At 45.9% G+C, this 12,975-nt stretch overlaps 1 protein-coding gene and 1 non-coding gene across 3 annotated transcripts in view; one reads left to right on the top strand and one right to left on the bottom strand.

Moving 5' to 3' along the window:
* Nucleotides 1-8,515, top strand: part of Znf2 (zinc finger protein 2) — a 42,090-nt gene extending 33,575 nt beyond the window's left edge. For both annotated transcript variants that reach the window (XM_046420106.2, XM_046420107.1), the window contains exons 2-5: nt 2,002-2,073; nt 2,865-2,991; nt 5,158-5,271; nt 5,761-8,515. In XM_046420106.2, the coding sequence (XP_046276062.1) occupies nt 2,002-2,073; nt 2,865-2,991; nt 5,158-5,271; nt 5,761-6,767 (1,320 nt within the window). In that variant the 3' untranslated portion in view covers nt 6,768-8,515. The remainder of the gene's footprint in view (nt 1-2,001; nt 2,074-2,864; nt 2,992-5,157; nt 5,272-5,760) is intronic.
* Nucleotides 8,516-8,648: 133 nt separating this feature from the next.
* On the bottom strand, nt 8,649-8,780 carry LOC124076281 (small nucleolar RNA SNORA51). The gene has a single exon (XR_006846314.1). It is a non-coding gene; the product is annotated as a small nucleolar RNA SNORA51 (small nucleolar RNA).
* Nucleotides 8,781-12,975: the final 4,195 nt, after the last annotated feature.

Genomic DNA, 12,975 nt, shown 5'->3' with positions numbered 1-12,975 from the left:
ACTGCATAAATCCTGGTTCTACCAGGAGAGCTGCAGTGTCCCCACCCCCTCTCGGGGCTGGTCAGGGGAGCCCTGTGGGGCCTTCACAGTTTTACAGCACTTACCTATCTTGCAGGGAAATGCCTTTTTGTTTCCCTGACCTGAGTTCAGGGCTCTTGGCTCCTGGAGGCAAGGAATGCTCCTTGCACATGTTTTACTTGCTATAAACAGTTGGTGCCAAATAACTGCTGGTTGAGTGGATGAATTAATGACTCACAGGGAGCAGTGACCCTTTCCCTTGACTGCAGGAAAGCTATTGGTGAGCCACAAGCCCACCGTCCCCCATCTTCCCTGGCCTACTGTCTCCCCATTCACCCACCAACTCCAGAAACGCTTCCCAGGGACTCTCAGGGCCTGGTTCAGTCTCCATTAGTGGGTCAGGCTGTCCTTCCCCCCTGACATGTCCTTCCCCACTGACATGAACTTTATTCTGCTTGTGCCTCCCACTGCCCGTGGGTTCTTCTTCCTCTGGTTCCATGGCTACTTGGGGACCTTGAGACTCCTTCAACTCATTGCCACATGCTGTCTTGACACTCCCTGGTCACGTTCCCGTGCAAGGATGTCATCTTTTCAGGCTGGATCACTCCTTAGTTTGATACTTGTGTCACCCACCCAGTCATTGTGGCTCCAGGAATGAGATGCAGGGTCACATGGTACAAAATGAGGGCTGCTCCTTCAGCAGGAACTGGAGTGGAGTGTGTTTTCCTTTGGAGAGGTTGTGGGGTTTGCTGGGTGTGTTTCCTGCATACAGTCACTTACAGAATTGTTTATGGTTTTTGTCCAGTGAACACTCAGGGCAGTGTTGGATAAATGACCTCTGAATCTTAATGCTTATTTTTCTCTTTCCACTTTTATTTTTACTGGTGCATTATAGTTATACATACTGATGGGATTTGTTGTTACATATTTGTTCATGCAAACAATATAACAATGTCATTTGACCAACATCTCCCCTGCCCCATCACTCATCACTTCCCTCTTCCTCCCCATCCCCCCATCTCTTGGTCCCTCTCCTCTGCTGATCTACTTTTGATTTTCACTAGATCTCTGCTCCCCCACCTTTCTTTTTTTTTTTAATATTTATTTATTTTTAGTTTTTTTCGGCAGACACAACATCTTTGTTGGTATGTGGTGCTGAGGATCGAACCCGGGCCGCACGCAGGCCAGGCGAGCGCGCTACCGCTTGAGCCACATCCCCAGCCCTCCCCCACCTTTCTTTACCTTTTTTCCTCTTTAGCTTTTGTGTGTGAGGGAGAACATAGGGTGCTTGACCTTCTGAATTTGGCTTAATGGTCTCCAGTTTCATCCATTTTCCTGCAAATGACATAATTTCATTTTTCTTATGGCTCAGTAAAACTCCACATTTTATGGTGTATATTCATACCATATTTTCTTCATCCATCTGTTGAGGAACACCTCAATGGTTCCATATTTGGCTGTTGGGAATTCTGCTGTTATAAACACAGACATGCATGTGATCGCTAATTTTTCAGGATAAATACCAAGGAACAGTACAGCTGGGTCATATGGTGGGGTAGCTGGGTCCGTGCCTGTTCTTTTGAGGGACTTCCATGCTGATTTCCAGTGGTTGTGCTAATGAACAGTCCCCCACAGAGTGAAGTGTTCTTTTTGTGTCCCTCCTCCCCAGTGTTTATTATTACTGGGATTCTTGCCATTCTGACTGCGAGCCTTACCGCTCTCTTGACTCCTGGGTACAGATCTCTTTCCCAAGGAACTTGTGAAAACAAGCACCGCATGTAGTCTAACTCGCAGCACCCATGGCCTAGCTCCCACCCAGTGGTTGGCCAGGGCTGCTCCTAGCCTAGCTCTACCTTGGCTGCCCTTCTGTGGGTGTTGGGAAGAGGGTGGGGACATGGCCACTGGCACTAGAGAGTCAGGAGGTGACATATCAGGACAGACCTTTCTCATGGCTACCTTCTCACCCACACCCTGCCTTGTCAGGACTCTGCCCTTTGCTTCTGGGAGTGCACACAGGAGGGAATGGCTGCTGCAGTGCCATCTGCCACGTGCCAGGTAAGGAGGACCTCATGTTTCTTTTCCCAGTGCTGGGGATGAGCCCAGGCCTACACAAGCGCTGTACTCCTGAGATACTTCCTTCGCCGGGGACTTTAGTGTTTCTGGAGTACACTAACAAGTCTCCAGAATGTCACCACTTGTCTTTCTCTCTCCTGGAACTTTTGGTCAGCCCCCACCAGGTGGACCAAGCACTCCACAGGGAGGACTTCCCTGAGGTGTCCTTCAATGTCCATCTCTTGTCTCAAGCCTGGTCCCCTTGCACCCGACCCCTGCAGCTGTAGCTCTGAGTGGTCTGTCTAGCAGCTGACAGCTCAGGGCCAAGGGGAAGATTGGGAGCAGTCTTGGCTCTACCCCGCCCGTCCAGGAGCGTATCCACACATGCACTGAGAGTGGGCCCCAATGTTCCAGGGGGTGCTGGGTAGGGTGGGTGCTGTGGACCATGCTGTAGGGCACCTCAGTAAGGCCTCCAGGGTCCCGAAGAGAGTCTTACTGAGTGGAGACATGCAGCTTCCTGTTCAAGGGCGGAGAGTTGTGAATTCCCACTCTGTCCCAGGACTTACAGACACTCATCCAGGCTTCTAAAACCAGGGTAAAGATGCAGGATTGCAACTGGGAACTCTTGTCCTGGGTGACTCGGTGCCTTTTCCAGATACTTCAGAGCCCTGCTTTGTCAGAGCCATGGCCCCATGCCCCGCTACATCCTCCAGGGCTGTCATCTTTATGCCATTTCAGTCTGGCCCAAGTGACAAGAAGGCTCATGAGTAAGGGGGTATGTGATTGTGTTTCAGGGATCTGTGACATTCGAGGACGTGGCTGTGATTTTCACAGACGAAGAGTGGAGGCATCTGGTCCCCGTTCAGAGAGCCCTCTACAAGGCGGTGATGCTGGAGAACTATGAGAGCATCGTCTCGCTGGGTAAGGGGAGCTGCCCACGCTGGTGTGGGGCCGAGGAATCAGTGCATCTCCCCATACCTGCATTCTGAGTCACTGTAGAGAGAATGGAAGAGCTGGAGGACGTGGCTTAGGTGTATGGCAGTGGTGGGCTTCACACTGAGCCCAGCACTGGACAGATGTGCTAGTCAACCACAGGGCCCTTGCTCAGCAACCTGCCCCCACAAAACAGGGAGGGCCAGGTGACAGAGCAGAGTTATCCTGGGGGCAGGGAGCTGGCTCTCCAGAGGGCTGAGTAGAAAAGTTACATGTGCCTGAGTCTTCTCTCAGCTTGCCAGGTGACAAGGTGACACCTTTAGCACTGTCCTAAGGAGTAAGCAGTAGGGAAAGGACCATCTTACTAAATGGAGACTACCCCTCATGAAAACCAATGGGAGGAAAAGAAGTGTCTCCCTTCAAAAGGAGGGGATGTAGGGTGGGGACACAGTGGTTGTGTGTCTGTAGGTCACCAGAGATGTGTTTGATTTTGCGCATTTGCCTTGAGGACTGTCTTAGAGATATGCCCATGGGAGGCACTTTGGAATTATAAAGACTTGTGTGACAGGTGCAATTAAAACCTATTGCTGATGTCAGGTGTTAACGAGAAGTAAAGTGGGGACCCTGTAGATAATGAGAACCTCTCAGCAGCTTCACAAATGTACACTGTACACTGTGCACAGTGGCACACGTCTGTCATCTAGCTACTCAAGAGGCTGAGGCAGGAGGATCACTTGAGCCAGAAGTTCAAGACCAGCCTGGGCAACATAGCAAGACTCCATCCAAATAAAAAAAAAGAATAAGATGCTGAAAAAGCACACAGCTTTAGAAACTGACTGAAAATAAGTACAAGAGGACAGAAAAGGCCTTGGAGATTTCATGTAAAGCAGGTCAGAAAAGCAAGCATACACATCCCTCAATTAGCTTCAGCAGGCCACACAGTGTCCCAACAGAATAAGATGTCCAGGAGGTACCAAGGGAGACTGCTGAGTCTCTGCTACAGGCTGTGGCAGGGTGAAGTATGGAAAGCGTAGAATTCCTTAGGTCAGAATCAAGGAGCCACAGAGGTGGGGCATGGCCATGTTGTCAGCAGAGAATCAGCACCTCGCCAGGTAAAGGGTGCCTGGGACCAGTAAGAAAGCACTCTCTTTCCTGTGGTGGGGCCTTCCTGTGCAAGGGAATCTGGAGCTCAAGCCTATTTTCACCAGGGGATCTGTTTGTTTTAATATAACTAAAAATGGATAGGTCTGCTGGCAGGAATTGATCCTAGGGAAATAATAGGCTTATGGATTCAGTTATCAGCATGCAGGTGTTCATTGTGCCATTGTGTGTTAGTAACAAAACATTAAAAACAGTCTGAAATGTCTGTTAGCAGGTGATTCGTCAGATAAGTTAGGTTAAGCCATACAGTGCAGTATTATAACCATTAAAAGGGTTAATTAAAGCCATGTAGCCATTAAAGTGCTAATTGAAATAATTTCATTATTAAGTGAAAAAAATCCAGTTTACAAATCAGTATTATTCCATTGTCCAATTTTATCTATGGGTATTTTATTTTATTTCTCTATGGGTACCTTTCGGAATCAAAATGAATAGGAAGAAAATATAAATACAAAGTACAAAAGGTGATTTTTCTTGGGGCTGGGGATTTAGCTCAATTGGTAGAATGCTTGCCTTGCATGCAGAAGGCCCTGGGTTCAATCCCCAGCACCACAAAAAAAAAAAAAAAAAAAAAAAAAAAGGTGATTTTTCTTTTTACTTGTACTTACCTCTGATTTTCCTACAATTAACAATTGACTTGTTTTTAAAAAGCATAATAATAAACGTAAATAAACAAAATGAGCATCTTCCTTACACTTTTCTACCCAAGATGATCCTTCTTTTTTCTCACCTCCCCCAGCCAAGCACCTTCTCCCTACAGTGCCCATGCAGGAAGCTTCCCACTCACTCCACATGAACTCAAGTGGATTGCCAATCCCTCCTTTCTAGAGACTCAGGCCTGACCTCCTCTTAGAGATTCCTCTGCATTGTGCTTTGCATTCTGGCCTTTTGCATTGTCTCTGTGAAAGACCTGGAGGCCAGGAACCAGCTTGGGAGCAGCTGTATGTTCTCATCACATACAACCACCTGGCTTGTTTCTTTCTCCTTGAGCAGGACTTCCAGTTCCTCAATCCGATGTGATTTTTCAGTTGAAGAGAGGGATCGAGCCATGGACAGAGGGTCTTCATGGATCTGAGGACAGAAAGTGTCCAGAGAATGTCTCTCTAGGTAACTGAGTAGGAACGGGTCAGGGCAGTTTTGTTTTCTGTGTTTGTTAATCAGGTGGGTGGGAGGAACATTGGGTATCATCTTTGCTCCAAGGTCAGGTCTTCTGCTGCAGTGCTTATTTTGTACCACCTGTCTGCTCTCCCTGGTCTCCTCTACACCTTAGTATTATTCATCTGTATTCACCAGTCACTAATTTTCTCAGCTCTATCACATTGCCCATTCACACTCTGATATTCCTGGGTCCCTGTCCTCTCCACTTGGCCTACTCTCCTAGTTATCCTAGCAGTGCTCTCAGTGGACATTCTCCTATATTCTCAATGCCTGCTTCCCCACGTTATGCTTCGTTCCCAACTCTCAGGCCTGGAGCATGAGACTCTTTGTGGAAGCAAGCAATGCTGTGCCTCAGAATCATCAGAGTTCCTCTTCTTTCCACTGGAACATTTCCTACCCCAGGGAAGAAACCACATCTGTGTCTTCTCTTTGTTCCAGGCTGGGGGACCAAGCCCAAGATTCAAGATGCTTCAGAAGAAGAGAAACCAGAAGGAACACGGAGGGGAAGCGTTGACAGGCAAAGTCCTCTGTGTCCTAAACTTGAAGTTCAAGCACTGGTTGGTGGGTTGGAAGTGGAGAAGGAAAGGCCCACAGTGGAACCTTGCAAGAAACTGCTGTCCCGGGATCCAAGCTTGCAGCAAGGGTCAGCCCCACCCAAGAAAGCCCTCCCTAGAGAGAGAGACCATGAGTGCAGTGACTGTGGGAAGACCTTCTTCGACCACTCCTCACTTGTGCGCCACCAGAGGACTCACACTGGAGAGAAGCCCTATGACTGTCAGGAGTGTGGGAAAGCCTTCAGTCACAGAAGCAGCCTCAGCAGACACCTGATGTCTCACACCGGGGAAAGCCCCTTCGAGTGCAGTGCATGTGGCAAGGCCTTCTTTGACCGGTCATCCCTCACCGTGCACCAGCGGATTCACACGGGAGAGAAGCCCTTCAAATGCAGCGAGTGTGGGAAAGCCTTCTTTGACCGCTCGTCACTCACTCGACACCAGAGAATTCATACTGGAGAAAGTCCTTATGAGTGTCGTCAGTGTGGGAAGGCCTTTAGCCAGAAAAGCATTCTTACTCGCCATCAGCTCATCCACACAGGCAGGAAGCCCTATGAATGTAATGAGTGTGGAAAAGCCTTCTATGGCGTCTCATCCCTGAACAGACATCAAAAAGCTCACGCGGGGGAGCCGCGCTATCAGTGCAGTGAATGTGGGAAAGCCTTCTTTGACCGCTCCTCCCTTACACAGCATCAGAAGATCCACACTGGAGACAAGCCATACGAATGTGGTGAGTGTGGGAAAGCCTTCAGCCAGAGGTGCCGGCTCACGCGGCATCAGAGAGTTCACACTGGGGAGAAGCCCTTTGAGTGCAGCGTGTGTGGGAAAGTCTTCAGCTCGAAATCTTCAGTTATTCAGCATCAGCGGCGTTACGCAAAACAGGGAATAGATTGAGTTGGGTGGAAGCTTGAGTCTGGCGAAGGAGCACCATACAAATACAAGATAGGCTTCCCCTGTCACAAGCAAACCCACAAATTTGCTCACTCTGCCCACTCCAGATACTGTTCTTCTGCCCTGCCTCTGCCCCCCAGTGTTTGAGTAGCACTCTGTGTCTACTGTGGGATAGGACTGATGTGGGATGCAGACATCAGGAAATGTTGCTGCAGATTCAAATGGTGCTGTAGCTCATTGGTAGAGCACTTGCCTAGCAGGCAGAAGACGCCATGGATTTGGATTTGATCCCAGCACTACAAACAAGAAGACTTTAAATACCTAGAGGCTGCAACAGGGGAGGAAGGCACCGTTATACCAGAGCAGCACTGTTCTTTCAGAGCAGTTTTTATAACTGTTAGTCCCTCTCTTAGAGCTTTTTTGGGCCCTGACCTTGTTCTCTTCTGCCCCAGATTTTAGATCTCTCAATACTACTACTTGTAGGGAGCACTTATTGAGCACCTATTATGGGGCAAACACTCAGCTAAGAGTTTTACAAGGACTGGATTGATGGATCCTCTCACAGCTCTGAAACAGGTGCTGTTGCTGTGTGCATTTTACAGATGAGCACACTGAAGTTCAGGGAGATTAAATCACATGCCCAAGGTGACACGGCTCCAAAAGGTGAGGCCAGGTCTGCTTTCAGAGTCTGTTTTCTTTACCATTATGCTCTAAGGTTTGTTTTATAATTTACGTACATGTGTTATATCCCCAACTATTTTGTAAGCACTTGGAATGTGACTTACATGTATCTCATGCAGTGCCTTGTGAATAATAGGAGCTCAGTAAGTATTTATCAGAATGAATATCAAGTTCTCCATTCAAAACCCCTCTTGGATTCATATCCTTTTCCTCAGTTTTCACAGTCCAGCCCACACCTTTATTGTCCCAGGCTCCCATGACAACAATAGGCACTTCCTAATTCTAGTTTTTCCCTCTATGTGACTGAAGAGTGATATGCTAAGCTGTGCTGCAGTAACAAACAACTCCTAAATGAACAAAGATCTGTGTCTCATCCCATCCTCATCATTTAGAATATTCAACCTCCAAAGTCACCATGAAGAGAAAGCTATTAGAACTTAGGAGGTATTTTTAAGCACTAGCATCCAGCACCTGGCAGCTCAGAATGTAAATGGGAACCTTAGTATTTGACTAACTCTAGGGACCACTATCATAATTGTCCATAATTGCCTATTCAAGACCTAAAATAGCTCCCTATTTAATGGAAACTTCTTTGAACATTTAAGATCTGCCTTAATTCAGTCCCCATTACCAAACTTCATATACTTACTCCAAAACTCTTCTACTCCCTGGGCCCAGCCCTTTATTTCTGTTTTACTGAAGATCAGGTACTAGGCACACTGGATTTGGGGCATCTGTATTCCCTGTTAGGGAGAAGCCTGGGAAAGGATGTGGTTCTGAAAGGCTATGGACTCAGATCCTATGAATCCCAGGGAGCAAGGTGGTTTTCCCCAGAAGTGAAAGATTCAAGAAACTGAATTGCCAAACATACCCCTCCTAACCTACTAACACACTAGTTAATGTTGATCCTCTTTAGAGCAGGTAGGTGGCAAGGAAGACTTCATGTGTGGACTTCTGAAACAACTTGAAGAAAAATGTGTCACAGAATCTGTAGATGTGGATAATAGCTGATACAATTTAACAGTGTCAATCAGAAAATAAAAGGAACAATGAACAAACTTGGCATCTGACTGTCTCAGTGTTCTGAGTCTTTCTTTTACTGTCTTGTTCAAAACACATTGGAAATCATGTACTTCCCAAGATGTTCTGCCACTATCAGCAAGATGAGATTGGAACAAATTCAGAATTTTAGTGGATTTCCCTCTATGTTTCCCCATTCACAGTACAGACCAGGAACAGAGCCTGGGCTGAGGTGTATGTGGTGTAGACTTACTCCGCCTCCTCTTTCTATATAGCCCGTGTAAGAATTCAGCCTGTGGAGATCATCAGGAGGCCTCTCATGACTTTAGAGTACAGTAATAACTAAAACACTGGGGATATAAATTCAATAGTTTGCCCTGTGTTTCATTTTTATCCACTTTTTTTTTAAAATGTGTGTCTGGTGTTGGAGATTAGAACCTAGGGCCTTGTGCATGTAGTCTACCAACTGAGCTATATCCCGAGCTCCCTGTGTTCCATTTTAAATGAGGTGATGTGCACAGTGTTTTCTAAAATATGGACTAGTGTTCCATCTGTTGCTAAAAATCGAGGAAAGAGCCATTTTGCCTTTCAATTTATATTCCCCAGTATGACTTACAGTGTTGGAGGCCTTACATTTTAGCATCACCTACTGGCCATTAGTAGAATCAAATCTTGGAATCAGAAATTGATCAATTGGAAGTAGGTCAGTATTCTTAGATATTAAAATGAAAAGATTGGGTAATGTTTGTAGGGTTTGAACCTAAGACTTTAAAATGGTTTCAAAAAACAAAATAATTATCTCTGGTACCAAACAGGCCTTTCCTAAATTTTAAGAGGGAATTGAGTACCACTTTACCAAATGAAACAGAGGCACTGCATGCATCAACTCCTCAAATTGAAGGGTTGGCAAAGCTAGAGAAGTTGGAGATGAGATGTGTCACTCAGCTTTCTGTCACTTTAACAAATGCCTAAGCTAACACCTTAGAAAAGGTTTATTTTGTCTCATGGTTTTGGAGGCTTTAGTCCATGATCAATTGGCCCCATCACTTTGGGCCTGTGGCAGGTCAGCACACCAGGGCAGAAGGGCATGGTGGAGCAAAACCACTCACTTCCTGTCTGGGATAAGAGAGGGAGGATGGGATCCCACAGTGCCCCTTGAAGGAATGCCCCAATGACCTGAAGACCTTCCACTGGGCCCCACCTCTTGCAATTTCCAGCACCTTCCAACAGGACCAAGCTATGAGCTTTTGGGACAACCCAGATTCAAACTGTAGCAGAATATGGTAGATGGAGAAAACCTGGGACCTGCAGCCTGGGACAGGCAATTGGTAGGACCACCAACTGCAGAAATTGATCTGGGGTATCAGGATGATTGGCAAGAGGGTTGGCCAGCCCAGACGCACCCACCCTCTCATTTTACCTAGGCCTAGGCATCTAAGAATAAGTTAACCCCCTCAGCAAATCTTACATAATAAATAGCACAGAGCTAAAGAAGGCTGCCAGGTACCGGCCATCAGACAATGTCAGTATGTTCATTTTCAATAAGAAGTCAGAACAAAGAGTCCCGAGGAAGCCTACAAGATTGACTGCAATGAATGTCAAGGTCCTAAGTGGTTTGTGTTAGTGAGACAAGATTCCTGTGTAAGCAGGTAGAAGTCAAAGTGGAGTGTAATAGGATAAAAGGGAGCCTCAGAAGAGTTCTATCATGAAATGCGTTTATAAGAGAGGGAATGTTCTGGGGAGATAGATATCTAGCTCATACTGATGGCAGGAGAATGAAGATCACATGGCACCCATGCGGGCAGTTAAGGGCACAGCCCTGGCCCTGGAAAATTAGGCACCCTCACCCTTCAGAACTCAATCCCAGCTCAGTGTGCAGAGACTCAGAGCTCTATTCCCCAGGTTTTAGGTCACTGCTGTCCAATGGTAATAAAGTTCTGTCACATTTTACAAAGTGAAGTTGATGATAATCTTATTCATATTCTATTTCATTTGACATTTGAATTTCAAGTGAAATTTCAAAAATTTTGATTGCAATTTCAACATGAAATCAATATAAAATATCTTAGCCTTTTAAAGCCCTTATTTTAAAAAAGAAAATGTAAACCATCTTACCTTTCTTTTCTTCCTTTAAACTGTTCTTGAAATCTGGTGAATATTTTACACTTATAGCCTGTCTCAGATTTGGATTAGCCACATTCCAAATGCTCAGTAGCCACACATGGGTAGTGTGGGTTCCATCCAACTTAACATGGGAAGTGGCTACTCTATTGGACAGTACCATTTTGGATAATCTCAGGGAATTTTAGAAGTAAAAGGCAAAGGGGTTATTTTGGCCACTGGAGATGTTAACATGGCAAGTGTGCACCTGCCTGAGGCAGTCTCCTGCTTCCAGGAGGACAAGTGACAGTGGAGTTTAGGCCTGGGAAGCCTGTTGTCACCATCCATCTCTCCTTGTCATCCAGCCACATGCCTGACTCCTTTGTTCTCTCTGAGCTGGATCAGGACTCAAGGGGGAAAGAGATTGTACTTAATGAACTTCTGACACCCTAACAGGGATGTGGAGGAGGAAGTCCATACAGTTGCCAGTTGGTGAAAACAAGAAAGATATCATGTGATTGTTTCACCTTCTTCCAAGCAGGATATTAGGGTCCATTTATGATGATTCCAGGGAGAAGCGAAGATGCTCTATCAGAATGGGCAAATTGTGAAGAGTGAAGAATGCTGGCTAAGTGTGCCCAAGGGAAGCCCACAGCTCTCCCCATCCCAGAACTGTAAATATAAATCAGTAAGGATGACTATGGCCATGATGATGGAATTAGAGGGCAGGGGGATGATTTTTCCATGATTTATGATTCCTTGGGTTAGCTGGTCAATAAGCCAGATCCTGGAAGTAAAACTGCCATAAATATTACAGAAAAGCTAACAAAGGGGTCCATTGTAGCTGCTTCTAAGCTTCCCCTTGTTTCTACCTTGGAAGATCCTCATAAGTTGCTTCTTGATGGATGGGCCGTCACTTTTCTAGCCAACACATTCTCGATGCTCCTGCAGTCAATCCACTAGAAGTAGTGTTAATTTAACTTCCCTTATTGCTTTTACTCTTCTGCCACTCAGATAGATTTTTGTATTATATTATAATCTGATAAATCAAGATTTAAATAATTAAAATACTGATATTGTTCATTACATTAATAAGTTAGTGTCAGTCAAAAAGAGAAGGGAGGGAGAAAAAAGCTCACATGTAAGGTTGCCAGGTTGGCCACCGCTGTGGAAAACGAAACGTCTGTCCCACTGGGACCTGGGAGTCAGGCTAATGAGCCTCAGAATTGTCTGCTTTGATATGGAAGAGGGGGGCATTTGTCTGCCAGCTCCATTCCCCACTTGTCATAAACACCAAGGATTCTGTCACCAATCTTTGCTGAAGATTTGGAGAAACTCCAGAGCAGAAAGGACTCTAGGATGCAGCTGAGATGAGGTGTTATCTGACCACACCTGTACAAGTTGCTTACTTCGGCACATATGGGGTAAAATTTGGATCAAGAGGATTTGTGCATGCACCATGGTGTCCTATGTGAGGATATAAAAGAAATCTATCTGGATATACTGAGCTCCAGATGCTTGTGAAAAGTCAAAGGATATGTGGAGATGCAGAATGAGCAGACTAAAGATGAAAAGATGACCTGTCTACCTAGATGATGTCTGAAGCCATGTGAGTGTAGGGGAATAGCTTGGAGAAGAGGGGTAATAAGGAAGAGACAAAGGTCTAGGCAGGTCCGTGAGAAACACCAAGAGTTAAGAACCACGAAATAAGGAAGAGTCATCAAAGGAGAATGAGTAGGAGACAGGGAGGCAAGAGAAGCACCAAGGGACAGTTCTGCCACAGAAGTCAAAAGAAAAGACTTTTAATAAAGAGGAACTAGTCAAAAAGCCCTTAATGATGCCAAGAGACTAAAGAGGACGAAGCCCAAGAAGTGTCCACTGGGGTTTATCAGTGACTTGGATGGTGGTGCCAAAGTCACGTTGGAATGGATTTGGTTAAGAACTGAGTGGGGAGGGGCTGGAGATGTGGCTCAAGCGGTAGCGCGCTCGCCTGGCATGCGTGCGGCCCGGGTTCGATCCTCAGCACCACATACAAAGATGTTGTGTCCGCTGAAAAATAAATATTAAAAATTAAAAAAAAAAAGAACTGAGTGGGGAGGGACTGGGGCTGTGGCTCTGCAGTAGAGCACTCTCCTGGCATGTGGCGAGGTGAAAGGTTTGATCCTCAGTACCACATAAAAATAAATAAATAAAACAAAGATATTGTGTCCAACTACAACTAAAAAACAAATGAAAAAAAAAAGAACTGAGTGGGGAGTGGAAGGTATAAATGGCACATGTCTATCTATGGTGCACTGTCTTCTAGTTTTGATGGGAAGGAGAGGTATTTGGAGGGTATGAGACTGAGGGAAGGTTTCCCTAAAAAATGGAAGAGCTGTGTAGTCCAGTGGAATGTGATAGAGAGCCCAGA

Source organism: Marmota monax, unplaced genomic scaffold (assembly GCF_021218885.2).
Source record: "Marmota monax isolate L192 unplaced genomic scaffold, Marmota_monax_Labrador192_F-V1.1 WCK01_AAM20220418_F8-fsc00178, whole genome shotgun sequence".
NCBI lineage: Eukaryota > Metazoa > Chordata > Mammalia > Rodentia > Sciuridae > Marmota > Marmota monax.
This window is presented reverse-complemented; position numbering and strand designations above follow the sequence as displayed.